Raw genomic sequence first — 14,215 nt, 5'->3', positions numbered from 1 at the left:
TGGTGTTGCACTATTGCAGCATTTTCATGTTGATGTCATTATGCAACTATAATTTGTCATCATTTGTTGTCATTGCAGTTTGTTGCATACTACGTTGATAATGTATCCTGGGTACTTTTGATTGCAGTGGGAGAGAAATATGTTCAATAAAAATATTTCATTAATATACTCTACATGGTATTCTTACTGTTTTCTCTCAAGGCCTATCAAAGATATTTTGCTGCAAATGATACCTTACAATTGCCCAAATTAAGATAAATACATGGGGCAGAAAAGCATCCCTTCATTATGCTGGCCCTGGCAGTAAATACACTACTACTTATCAATAATAATTCCAATTATGGAATGAGCTACCCCCAGAGATCCTGACCCTACCCACTCTCATGGCCTTCCGAAAAGCTGTCAAAACCTGGCTTTTCTAGCAGGCCTGGGGCTGTTGACTTCTTGACTGAAGTCCAGCCCCGCCTAGATTGGGTGCATGTTGTGTTTTCTTTTTAATCTGCTGTGTCTTATTTGTTTTTAATCTTTTTAATATTTCTTATTTCTGTAAGCTGCCTGGAGTCCTCCGGGATTGGGCGGCCTATAAATTCAATAAATAGAAATAGAAATAATTTAATTAACTAATAATTTGCTGCCTATTATTGAGATCCACAATCTAGTGAATGGCCAGGGCATTCTATTTTTTCTCTATCTTATATTTTCTCCCTTATGTTCATAGTATTTTTTCACTATTGCTCCTTAACCTTTTTTTGGGGGGGGGGGGGAGATCATGTCTATGATTCACTCTTTCCATTGGTCACTTTTGATTATGAACATCTGGGTAGAGGCTCTCTTAATTTCTCATTCAAAAAGCATCAAATTTCTTCAAAACTAAGGCCAGCAGCAGGTTTGAAGTAGTAACAGAAAGTACTGATTGGCTAGAATGCATCTCTTTGGGCTGAAGGTGCACAATCTTTTTTTTTTTTTTAAAGTTTCCTTGATTTTTAAAAAAATCAGATTTGTGGGCAGAGAAATTGGAAGGACGTTCCAATAGTGGTGATAGTAACTCTGCTAAAGGAGGAAAACCTTCTGATGTTTTTCCTTTGGAAGCCAGAAGTAGGAATTTCTTTTTCAAGAAATCAATAATAGGTACCATATAATGAATGGTAGCATGTCCACATATCCCTTGTCCATTGACATAAGAATAGGAATCTTCCACCTTATTTCTCCTAAGTTCTCTTCTTGAAATAATTTCAAAACCCACTTTCCCCCCATTAAAATTAATCCCGATGAAGAAAAAAAAAAGGATGAGTAGAATATGAAAATAGCAACTCTTCTCTTTTAGTGTTGCTTCTCAGAATTTGAGAATCAGTACTGAATGTCTCCAAGCCAAAGGATTCTGTTTGGTCATTTTTATTAGATTTTAATAGATTATCTTTCCTCTTCTACTATGAATTTCTCAAATCCTATTTTGAAAAATACATGCCAATAAATAAATCAGTAAACTAATGGTTGTGCAATAAAACTGCTGTTTCTTCCAGTTTCCTGAGATGATTCTGGATTCTAGGGTTAAGATAAGCGCATAGTGAAAGAATACATCTTGCAGAGTTCTAAATCCTGCACTGAGAAATTTGGGCACAAAAAGCAGGGGTGGGGTGTGAGATAGTCACGCTTCCTTAAGTCGTTAACTGAATGGATCAAATTGAGGACAAATTGTTTGCTGCAAGTTAAATCTGTAGATGTGGCTCAAATGGATATGATTTCCACTGCTTGAATTCAGTTTTTGGTCAAATGTGAGATAAAAAAAAACAGTATAAAGAAAACCACTCTTACCTCTATCAGATTCAATTCCCTATCTATCCACTGGCTTAATCTTCATTCAAAGTCCACCTGCAATGCTTTTCACATCCTTCTGCTAAACACATCTTAATCCCCCCCACTCCAAGAAGCAAGTTTGGAAGTCTTTAGATTTTTTTTTTCCTGGGTCAGCCACCATCATTTCTGATTTAAATTACCAAAATGACCACTGTAGATTTTTTTTTCAATCCCGGCATGGGACAGATGATATTTTTAATCAGAATTTGAGATTGCAGGAAGTTTCATATGATGCAAGAAGTTTCATATGATACCATATAGATGGGTTTTAGTAAAACCAGTATTTTGGAGACGCATGGCAATAGCAATAGCAGTTAGACTTATATACCGCTTCATAGAGCTTTCAGCCCTCTCTAAGCGGTTTACAGAGTCAGCATATCAAGCCATATGTGGCTTGATCGCACATTTACTCTTCAGTCAGTTTTATTTTTTACAGTTTTGCTTTGAGGTAAAAAAAAAAAAGCAGCTCCAAATAGAAGATATTTTTTTACTGACTGGGAAGGTCTGGTTCTAGGAATGAGGGGATCCAAGCAAGGCCAAATTTTGAGGCCCTCTCACACACAAAATCTTAGATTAATATTGGAGGTGGATTCCTACAAAATGGGTTGCTAAGTGCTTCCTCTCCCTTACCAGGCATGCAGGCGTCAAATGGATCGGAAGGAGAATGTTTGGCCTGCTACTTTTCAATTTCTAATATACTCCCCTCTCCCTAAGGGGACAATGGCAGGGTAATGTACAAAGGACATGGCCTGGGCAGTGGGGTGGTAGACCAGTTAGGCACTTGCTGTGCAGTGGGGTTGTCAGCTTCTACTTGGCTTGCTTGCTATCGGCTGCCATAGAAATGGGGAGGAAGGGCGCTTGAGGTATTTGGGATGGGAAACCTATGGTGCTGGAGGAGTTATCAGAGGGGAGGTTGGTTCTAACCATCTTCTGCACATGCTGATGGCCTGGGTTTGGACTTGGTCAAGGTCAACCGTCTCTGCATACTACCTGAATGAGGATTTTGAAGATGTACCCCACACGACTCCTTAGGGAGTTGCAGATTGGCCATTGGGTTGGGGTAATTGGGGGAAGGGTGCTGGGTAAATGTTTGATATATACATGTTCGTGCCTTTTTAGCTCAGATCTTGCTTTTCTTTCGCTGCTATCGTTTCATGACCTGTAAAAGTATCTTTAATTCCACAAACAATGGAGTTGGGAGTTTTCTTCCTCGGTTATTGAAGGAGGCACGCCTGACAGGGGTGGACTGTGGCACCCACAGATCTAGAGAAATACCAATGAAATGAGGATGCTTAAGGAAGACTGACATGTTTAAAGAAGAGACAGTGATGAGAAATGCTTTCTAATGGCTAAATGCACCTTCAACTAAGGAAGAAAAGAGATAACAGGAGAAGTGTTATATGTGTACCCATAAGATCTATACAAACTACTGCAGATCTCTCTCTTTTTCTGCAACTATTAACTTTCTAGGTTTACAAAAAATCCCGAAACCTTCAATATCTCTACCACAGTGACATAGAATGCAAAATATATCATGACTATCGTTTCAAATTTTTATCCATACAGTTTTGGAGTATTTTGGCCAAGCCAGTTAATCGGTGTAATTCTGCCTCCCACCCTTCCCATTCCAATCTTTATCTCCCTCCCTCACATACACAAGAACAGCTTTCATTTAATTCCCTCCGTAGACATACATATGCACCTTGAAGGGGGAGTGAGAGGGTTACAGGATGTACCAGATCTGGACTGCAAATCCGGCCAAGTCGAAGCTTCTGTACTTTTTTTTTTTTTTTTGCTATCGCCTTGTGATCATCCGGATTGCAGCTCAGCAAACTAGTAGTCCTAGCTTCCAAGTCACGTCCCATCCGAGGCGTCGGGGAAACAGACTCTCCTTGCCTTGGCTGCAGCGAGGGCGGGGAGATGGATGAGCAGGACTGAAAACATCCAACCCAGCCCGCAGACAGGAGGGCACCGCCACCACCTCCAAATCCTTGGAAGACAGTAAGCTGCCCTCCTTCCTTGTTGATGAAATTTGACCCCGTGCAGTCAGGAAAGGAGGCAGGGACATGCGCAGTCGCACGGTGCAACCACACAAGCACGTGGGAGTTAGTCCTGGGGTGAGCAGCTTCATCGTAGTGTCGTGGGATCGCTTTTCTGTGCTGCTGCATTTGCTACCGTCCCCTTAAATCCCGCCTGCAGCTGAGTGCGTCTGTGTTTGTACGTGGGGTCTTTGGGAAATCCACCCCAGTTGTGCTGTTATCCAGAAACCTCTTTATGAATAGCCATACTCTCTCCCTCTGAATGCTTGAGTTAATTGCTGAGGCATTGATGGAGGAGAACGAAGGTTGGTGGGGCCTGGGAGCTGGAAAGTGGGGAAGGGAAGGGTTTTTTTCACTCCAAATGGCACAGTAAGGCAAGTCATTGGCTTTATCAACAAAGACCTGCATCACTGCAAGCGCATCACTGCTTGCACCATTCAGGCTACAAGATTCAGAGCCAGTGCGATGTGAAAAGAAGTGTGAGACCAAGATCTGAGATACCCAGATTCAAGTTCACCCTTATCTATAGAAGCTTAGACTCCTTTATAGCAAAATCAACTACACAAGGTTGTTTGGGTTAAAATACAAGAACAATTCTAAATACGCTGCTTCAAGCTCCTTGAGGAAAGATGGGTTATAAATCCATGTAATAAAATAATCCCTAGCGTTGCGTAATGGAGTGAGCTCCCATTACTTGTCCCAGCTTCTGCCAACTTAGCAGTTCGAAAGCATGTAAAAATGCAAGTAGAAAAATAGGGACCACCTTTGGTAACAGCGTTTCGTATGTATTTGGCGTTTAGTCATGCCAGCCACATGACCACGGAGACGTTTTCGGACTGTCCTAGCTGTTTGACTTTGAAACGGAGAGGAGCATCACTCCCAAGAGTCGGGAATGGCTAGCAGTTATGTGCAAGGTGAACCTTTAATAAAATAATGTGATTTGCACTGAATACTCCTCCAATCAGTACTGACCCATGCAAGATTTGGAGCAGTGCTGCTGTAGGGGATTCAGCCATTTAGTTTTATTTCCCAGTGCTGGTAATATTGTAGTTGATCCAGGTTTATCATCTTTGGAGCTCATATATTTCTCAGATCGTAGATGGCCTTTTAGATGCTTCTTTGCATTCATTTTATGGACATTATAAATTGTCATTGATTAGGCGAGTCAAAACATGCAAATCAGATTCACTTTGGGTTTTATAATCCTGAAATGGCAACATCTTTTTTTTTCTTCAAGGAGTCTCACCTTGTCATTTCCACAATTATTTTTTTCTGCAGAAAGATATTTGACAAAGGTATTTTACATTTCAAAAGAGGGTTGTGCTGAAAAATGCACCTTTTATATATGTGATAAAATAATAAGTGCCACAGTACATAATAAGTGCCATTTTAATCATCATTGTTTAAATTTTCTAAGGTCAAGCCATTTACCTAATACTGTAGGGAATGTATAAAAAAATTCCCCCAAAGTCTCTCTCTTGCTCTCTTTTTCAATTGGTGGATATCTGTTTGCTAATTGGGCTTCTGCAAAATTACTGCATCTAATTTGTTTAATGACAGTCTGCAATTCCTTAGAGAAAATTTCACCATTGCTTAATTTTATATTTGACTCAGTGAAGATGGTTCTGTGAGTAAATTTAAATGTATTTTCTCAAGAAATTTAATTTCCTAGAATGAAAAAGTCACCTTTGAATGAGACCTTGACTTTTCAGCAGCTTTTTATCTTCCAGTTATTTAGTGGAATGACACCACCACCACATTGCATCATCATTGCAATAATCACAACTGCTGTTTGTTAAGTTAGGACACACCAAAATCCCTGAACAAATTCTTTTTTGGTGAATCTTTGTATCTTCTATAATACAGTGTGGTCATGCCATTGGTTTGTTTGTAGGACAGGTATATATTTCGGGTTTTGAGAGCTAAAGCTATGTTGAAAGACAAATAAAATGTTGATGCCAGAATTCACTGGCAAAATAAGCCATTACTACTACTGCATCTTATTGGTTTGAAAACTTTTTTTCTGTCTATCTACTAATGTTTTCGGTAAGATTCCTTGGATTTAAACTCCATCATTATTTTTTTTACCAAATCAGCTAGAGGTTACAGTAAAACCTTTTGTCCTCTATAGGATTGGCAGGCAAACCTTGATCTTGGTAGTTCTATCATCAGTTACTTATTGATAATGAGAAGTGACATCTTTCTGGATGGAGAAATTATGGAAAAGTTTTGCTTCTTTCATTGCTTGCTCAAAACTAGATCTCTTGAACAAATTCTAAAGGAAATATCTTATACCTATATCTTACTTCAAAATAGCTATGATTTTTGTATTGTTTCATACAATTTTCTCTGTGTCAACTGTTTATAATTTGAATTTGTTTGAATGCCTTGCAATAAAAAGTAGAGCAAAATATTTGAATTAAATAAATACATTTGACTAGGTGAAATGTTAATCAGCACTCAGTTTGTTTCTCTTTTTTTCACTTGAAGAAAATGCAGCATTGTGCAAAATAAGAGTTTTTTCCAAGTTCAGTCATGAAGCTTTTAAAAGAACAGTATACACTATTTAGGGCTCACTGCATTCCATTTCAGCTACAACCACTTCCTTATTTTCTCTGAACAGTTGTGCTGTAGCAGAAGATCTTATTGTTTGTGCCAATTTTCTTTGACTATATTCCTTTCTATTTAACATACAGACCACACTTTGTGTCTTTTAAGTTTGGCTACTTAAAATGACCCCCCCATTTTATTACAAGCAGTGGGAAATATTTTGTTTATCCCAAAATATATAAATAAATAAACCTGCCTGCTGAACTGTTTCAAGCAGAGCTAAGTGATTTGTTGAATGGTTCCAACTTGGATACAGAACTTAACTGTAAATAACTACATATCTACTCTTCCAAATTTTCTATCTCACTTTTCAACAACATTTTAAACATCTGTATATTCACCAGCATTTTCTTAGCTGAAGAAAATAATAGAGAAAACATAATGTAAAATAAAAGCTGTGGGAAATAAGCTAGCGTACCATCTAAAAGAAAGTACATGGGGATACAAGAGTGGCTTCCTTAGGAAGAAACTCGTAAAACTAGTTTTCCATGACAGAGGGCAGCTATTATCCTCAATTGCTGTTTTGAACTAAAAAACAGGTTCTAGTAGGAAAACTTTATCAATAGCCCTCTGGAGTATTTTTTAGAGTCTCATCCTGGTTTAAGCATACCTGGCCAATGTCCAAATGAAACAGTTTTTGTTGTGAAGTAGGACAGACATGCACGAGAGTAAATAATAACAGAAACTTACATAGAAGGTTTACTTTGTAGCTTCCTTATTTTAGCCTTAGGATATGTTCAAATTATTTGTACTTATTTGGCCTACCTGTTACCTTGAGTTTTGTTTGAACAAACCTGGATGGATCCAAGAAGTCTTGGATATATGTTTGCATGGTAGAGAGATGCTGCCAACCATAGGGTTACCCGCTCCTGAAAACTCTACTTTGAAGACAAGCGTTTATGACAAATACTATTTAATCATTAACATATCTGAATAAGGTATTGGAGATGGCATTACTGAAATGGCTATTCTTGATTAGCTTGATTCATTGCAATCTAGATTCAAGCCTGCTTTGGGAACTGTAACGGTCTTAGATGCTCTGATGGATGACCTCCTGTAGGCAAAGGCAGGCTTCTGGAGCAGTGGCTTTTCATAATGCCACATTATTCTCCTGAATTAACTCAGATGGATTTCAGAAAATGGTCATCCTTGAGGCTCAATTTGCATCTGAGATAAAGGAATACTTTTTATCATCTTTGGCTGGAACCTCTGCTACAATAGCAAAAGCAGCATCACACAGGCTTATATACTGCTTCATAGTGTTTGACAGCACTCTTTAAGTGGTTTACCGAGTCGGCGTATTTCCCCCAGCAATTTGGGTCCTCGTTTTATTGTTCTCAGAAGGATGGAAGGCTGAGTCAACCTTGAGCTGGTGAGAATCAAACTCCTGGCAGTCAGCAGAATTATTCTGCAATTATACTGTGCTCTAACCCCTGAATCACCCCGGCTCATCAAGTATATTCTTTTCTGGTCAAGGATGGCTTAGCTACCACTAGATTTCTCTGGGTCCTAAGACCAGCCTCTCAAATATTTTTTCTTCCATCTCAATAATAAAAGTTATAGAGTTAGTGCATGTGTTTGATAGGGCAGGGTATCTGCAATTTGTTCTTAGGCCTGTTGGGGAGAGAAATAACAGTATAGCACCGTGATGGTGAACCTATGGCACAATGTCTCTGCTGGATCGGGCGCAGTCGCCCCAGGTCAGATCTCCATGGCGTTTCTTTTGTGAGCTTCTGTATCCCTGCAAACAATGAAACAGAAGCTCACGAAAAAGATCTTACCACTTGCCACGCTGCCAGTGTTGGGATGGCCCGCCTCCCACCGGGTCTCTGCTGCGCATGTGTGCATGTCCGCTTGTATGTCCTCACATGTGCATGTGTGCATATGTGCGCATGCCAGCCCATGCGTGTGTGCATGTCAGGCCATGTGCACATTTGTGTGTGCGCACCATTCCATTTGGGCACGTGCGCACACACAGTTTGGGCACTCAATGTCTAAAAGGTTTGCTATTACTTGTATAGCAGTTCTGGACTCTTGTGGGTGGAGTGGTATGGCAGGCTGCATCAACACTAGGTCTAGCAGATCAAGGCTGCAAAAGTTTCCCTGAGTTGCTTTGAATCATTTTAGATAGGGGCATAACGTTTCCTGTACCTTTTGCTGCCATCTGATGGTTCTCCTGGTCAGTGTGAGTTTAGCATGACCTCTGTAACCTGTTTCTCTTTCCTGCTTCCATTGTGCTGCTGTTGACTTTGCAGCGGACAAAGCTTACTCTCCTCCTCCTCCTCCTCCTCCTCCTCCTCCTCCTCCTCCTCCTCCTCCTCCTCCTCCTCCTCCTCCTCCTTTCTGGAATCCCCCCCTCCCAAAATCCTGCTGAATTTCGCTGCATCTTCACCATACTCCCAGCACTGCTAACAATTCTTATTCATGTGCTGTAATGTAATATGCAGAACAGTCATATGCTGTGCTGCTATCTTGTGGTCATCCAGATGTTTGCAACCCAGACTATTAGCATTAATTGAAACAATTGCAGGGGCCTCCATTTACCATTTGACGGCTTTATTAATGGCATATAAACCTCTAAACAATATGGAAAACAGGCTAGCTAGGAAATGTTTCCCCTTGCTATATACATTTGAATGACTTAGATGATCACCCAGAGAGATTCTATTGCGGGTATTACACAAATGGGTGTTTTCAGTAGCAGTGCCAGCTCTCTGGAATATTGCCTCCAGACATTGGATGGTTGATGAGAATTACTCTATATTTCTTTTGTATTTTTTAAAAAAAAATTTCTCCATTTTCTTCTTTATCATCATTTCTGTAATTATTTCTGATAGAGAAGAATATTTGTAGGGTGAAATGAGGGATCCTCCTTTTCTTTCAGATGTTTCATTACCCAAACTAGGTAACGGCATCAGTACATCAATGTTATGATTTCAGAAAGTGTATGTGATTTGCTGCTTTGTCAGCTTTTGCTTATAAGCACTGGCTTTTTAAATGGTCCTTACAAGCATCACTGAGCTTTCTCTTAAATAAGGGCTATGTCTACAATTATAGATTTTGTTTATTAAGCTGCTATCTCACAATTTCTTAAATGCCTTTTCAAAGATAGAGATATTTTGGCAATATCCATTTTTATGTAAAAGGTTAATACACTGAATAGTTAAAGATGGTCTTTATATAAAACATGCTCTGAAAAGAAAACAGATTTTCTCTTGAGCAGTTTTAGAGTCACTGCAAAGTCATAGTCATTGTTTTCCTGCATCCTAAATGTCCAGTAACAAAACAGATTCTTGTTATTTTACTCCATTATATAAAACCAAAAAATATTTTTACAGTGTAAGTGAGAAACAACAACTTGTTACAATTCTCTGTAATATTGAGATAAGCAAACTATTTGCTATGCAACATATCTACTGCAGCACAAAGAAGCACAATTGTACCGGTGATACAGATAGAGTAATTTCAAGCCTCCAAAAGTAAAAACTGTGAAGGTAGAAGAATATCTCAAGGAAGGTTAATATAGTCAAATTCCCTTGCAGAACAATGACCTATCAGGAACCAAAGAAAATCTTTTAAACTACAGTTGTCTGATTTCTTACTGAGCTAGTTGTTGTTACTGGAAATTTTTTCACAATAAAGATTTGAGAATAAAACCATCTGCTTTTCCTCTCTCCAACTATGGATTTCCCAAAAGTGGTTGGCTGATTCAAACATGCCTGTCATCCCTTGATGATTTGCAGCACAAGCCGACTCCACGCTAAACCATGATACAGTTGAGGTGAGATGGAAATTCTGCCTGTAATGTTCAAACAGCTTGCTCTACACTGCAATTAAAATGCAAGGACTTGGATATTAGTTTGATGACCTTTTTACATCTGGCTGTCTGGACCATGTATGAATGCAATTATAGAACACAGTGGGATGTTTACTCAGGTATGTGTGAATGAGATATTGCAGCAATTATACGAAGTCAAGAAACTTACATTTTTGATTCAATCAGAGTTTTGTTTAAATACTTTGTGGGACAGAAACTTTGAGATGCAATGCTGAACAGAATATTTATTTATCATCTCATTCATTTTACAGACCAGGCATAGTGCATTCTCAGATAAAAAGGTATTTTATGTAAACCAGGAAAATAAATACTAAAGCAGAGATGCCAAACCTTATATTCTTAGGATATATTTGGTTTTCAGTACAGATGTTTAATTGAGTTTTGTGGCTGCAATCTTAGTCTTTTCAAGTTGAAAACCCATGATTCCCTAGAATAATTTTGTGGTTAACTAATGACCAGAGCTTCATAAATAAAAGAGCATAAGCTCCCTGTTGGGATCAAGTTATTAACTGGAGATGGGCAGGGGTTGATACATCAATATATTCTCCAAGTCAGATCCGAATGACTGTACTCAACTCCGCCATAAAACAAGAGGAGGTAGTAGATGCAGTCATGATTTTATGTTCTGCACTGAGACTCTCATCACAGCTATTGCATTACTGTGAAATTGAGAAAAGTATTTTTTATCTTAGTTGGATTATTTGCAGGGGAAAGGGTGTGTCTTTTGGAGCCAGATATTTCCCTCCTCCAAGTTAAGACTACCATTTGGTCATTATCCTTGTTGTAAAACCTGGATATTGTGATCATGATAATTAATCAAAATATTATCTTGGGACTTGGCAAGAGTTCAGCTAATATTTTGCTCCTCCCAGTGCAAAAATGCCATTCTTTCCATAAAGGGCCCATAAAGTAGTAACAATCAACAGGACTGCTCAAACAGTTATTTCTTTGTAGCAGTTCTTTGAGAATCAAGAACTGATAAAGTTAGTCTTATAAATTCCAGGGCATTAGAAACAGGATTATAAAATACTTTAAAAAAAAGCCAACAACCAGACATTCAAAATCATGCATTCAATAGGCTCCCTTTTAAGATTTAAGCAGTGGCCTTTTAGCATGTATTATTCTTAAAATCACTTAAAAATCAGCTACGTGAAAGGGTTTTATGTAAACTTTGATCTTGCAAGAAACAGAAATCATTCTAAATGATCAGATGTTCAGCTTAATATTGAATCTCTCTCTCCCCCTCCCCCTTCCTCCCTACCTCCCCCTCTCTCCCTCTCCCAGCTTTATATTTCCAATATATCAAACATATAGCAGGCTACCAACTTGTTAAACCACTACCTTTCTTTTTCTCTTTTTAAAAAGTTGCCTTTAGAATAAATTAGTCATGGACTGTTGCATTTATTATCTTTTCCCACTTGGCAGTACTTTTTGGATTGTTATTATCATGTGAAAATGGTATGTCTTTTACTTTATAATATGGGACAACTCTTGTAGCAATATTGCTCATAAATTTGGCAAACAGAGAGAGACATTTTTATTGTGGCATCTTCTGATTAGAATCCACCAGATGGAGAGGATTACAGCCTCTATCATCTGTAGTAAGCACAAGTTGAGGTGGGATGTTTTACTGGTAATGTAGTAAAATGATACATGTGATACACGTAGCTATTTAATATAGAATGGGTTCAACATATAATGATACAATATAATATAATTGGGCAGATTCTGTGGATGTTATTTATACTTTTTTCAACTCTACCAATTAATCTACTTCCATTATTCGAGCTATTCCAGCTTTTACAAAAACACACAAAGAAATTAAGAGAAACCCTGGGGATGCACACAAAATATGATTTTCCAATCACCCCCCCCCCCCCAGCCTTTTCTAACTTGTTTAATATTAAGGTGCAGGACTTTTGTATAGAGTTAAAATCCAGAAAACTCATCTTTTAAATATTAAACCCTCTTGTTTACCTCTTTTCTGAAGAGGATTCTGGGAACAAAGTGACATTATTTTCAAACTTCTAAAATTTATGGAAGTGTAGCCTTATTGCTGTCCAACATAATGCTTTTACTAGTACTCTCACATATACCAGAATGCTAACTTTATCTGCTGTTGCTTAAGACTTTTGACACCACTTACTAGAAACACTGTAGTCTGCATATATAAATCATATACCACATTTTTCAATTGCAGTTAAAAAAAACATTTTACTTTATTTTTAAATCATGCCATGCATGGTGCACCAACAGATTTATTGCTATATATATATTAAAAAGCTAGTGAAATTGAAAGCATGCAGTCTGAGGAAAAAGCGGATATTCTGATGCACAGAAATATTGCTATTAACTTAGTTATACATAGTTCCAGAGCTCTGAAACACGGATTCACAACGTAAGGAGGCAAGGTGAAGGGAAAGTTTAGCCAGCCCAACTGAACATTACAGGATCCTCTGGACTCCTTATCTGATTCATGCAGTATCTGGGATTAGCCACACCCTAAAAGCTGCAGGGATAGTTTCACAGAGGCCGACTTTACAGCTAACAAACACAGTTTAACAGAGCGCAGGCAATAGCAGCAGCAGCACCATAGGAGAAAGTATTAGAAGGGGAAAAAAAGTAAGCCCACCACTGGCTGGAGATCCTTGCCAGTTAGGAAGTACGAGATGAAAGCAGTCACACATCTTGGTAGATTAGGCTGGCACAGCAATAACAGAGAGAAAGAAGAGAGAGAAGAGAAGAGACAGCTTCTCTGGTTCCTTTGAGAAAGGCTGCCTTGAAGAATCAGTCCCAGTGCAGAAGACAGAAGCGTTGAGTGTGTGTGTTTTTTCGGGAATGCACTAAAAGTGCAGCTTGGTTGGAATCAACTGCTGACACAGCCCCCAGTCGGCAGAAAAAGAAAAAAAAGACGACGCTCCCCTTGGATGAGCCCCAAGTGGTTCAGGTCGGCTCTGCATTGCTTGCTTGCTTGTTCATAGCCTTGCAGAGCTGCTGCTTTAGGTCATTGCAGAGAAAGGGAGTGGTGCGTTGGATGCAACTCCTCCTTGCAGGGACCAGCCAAACTGATGGAAGATTCCCAGCTGATGCCCTCATTTGATTGGCTGGCACTCGCTGGTTAAAGTGGCCGGCTGGGTGGGCAATTTCTGTTCCTACCTATCAGGTGGGGTCTTCAGAGCAGTGGGGTTACAAGAGTTTTTCGGATGATCCCCAATCTTCGAGACAAGGAGGGGGAGGGAAGCGGGGGAAGAACAAAGAGAGAGGGAGAGAAAATGAGAACAGGTCATTGTTTATATTTTCAGAAGTGTGGATTCGTTAAACTTGCAGGCAAAGCAACAGAGATGTGTGGCATCTTAGAAGCTGGTATAACACTATAAGCTTTCTTGGAGGACTGTAAAGCACAAAGGCTCCTGCGATAATACATTTGTTAGTATTAAAAGTGCCTCTTGGCTGTTTGGATTCATGTAGGTTAGAAGAATGCTTTTCATTTGAAATGAAAAGCAGATGAAACAGACTGCACAAATTCCTTTGGAAAAATATATTTTAGATCTCTTGCATATAGTCCTCAAAAGAAAAACAAAGGGGTGGAGTGGAAGATGGTGGTTTGAGAACATCTAAAAAGAAAGAAATAAATTCCCCCCCCCCAATGTTCAAAAAGGCAGAATTTAATCTAATCAATGGAAACTCCAGAGAAAAATGTGGCTCAACATCTAAACAATAAAAACTGTAAGGGAGTGGAACAACAAACTCTCTATCCCTCCTTCTCCCCTCCCCTTCCTCCCTCTGTCTGTCTGTGTGTGTGTGTGTGTGTGTGTGTGTGTGTGTGTGTGTGTGTGTGAGTGAGGGAAGGGGATGAGCATTCATTTCTTCACTG

At 39.1% G+C, this 14,215-nt stretch overlaps 1 protein-coding gene across 1 annotated transcript in view; it reads right to left on the bottom strand.

Annotated features, from left to right (window-relative positions):
• AHNAK2 (AHNAK nucleoprotein 2) overlaps positions 1–13,392 on the bottom strand; it is a 95,230-nt gene extending 81,838 nt beyond the window's left edge. Inside the window, exon 1 of the mRNA XM_087727049.1 lies at positions 12,974–13,392. Within this exon, the coding sequence (XP_087583175.1) occupies positions 12,974–13,028 (55 nt within the window). The 5' untranslated portion in view covers positions 13,029–13,392. The remainder of the gene's footprint in view (positions 1–12,973) is intronic.
• Positions 13,393–14,215: the final 823 nt, after the last annotated feature.

The sequence above is a fragment of the Thamnophis sirtalis genome, unplaced genomic scaffold, assembly GCF_051295495.1.
Source record: "Thamnophis sirtalis isolate CommonGarterSnake01/CBP01778 unplaced genomic scaffold, rThaSir2_p1.2 scaffold_1, whole genome shotgun sequence".
Classification (NCBI taxonomy): Eukaryota; Metazoa; Chordata; class Lepidosauria; order Squamata; family Natricidae; genus Thamnophis; species Thamnophis sirtalis.
Note: the sequence above shows the minus strand (reverse complement) of the source record. Positions and strands in the feature narration are given on the sequence as shown.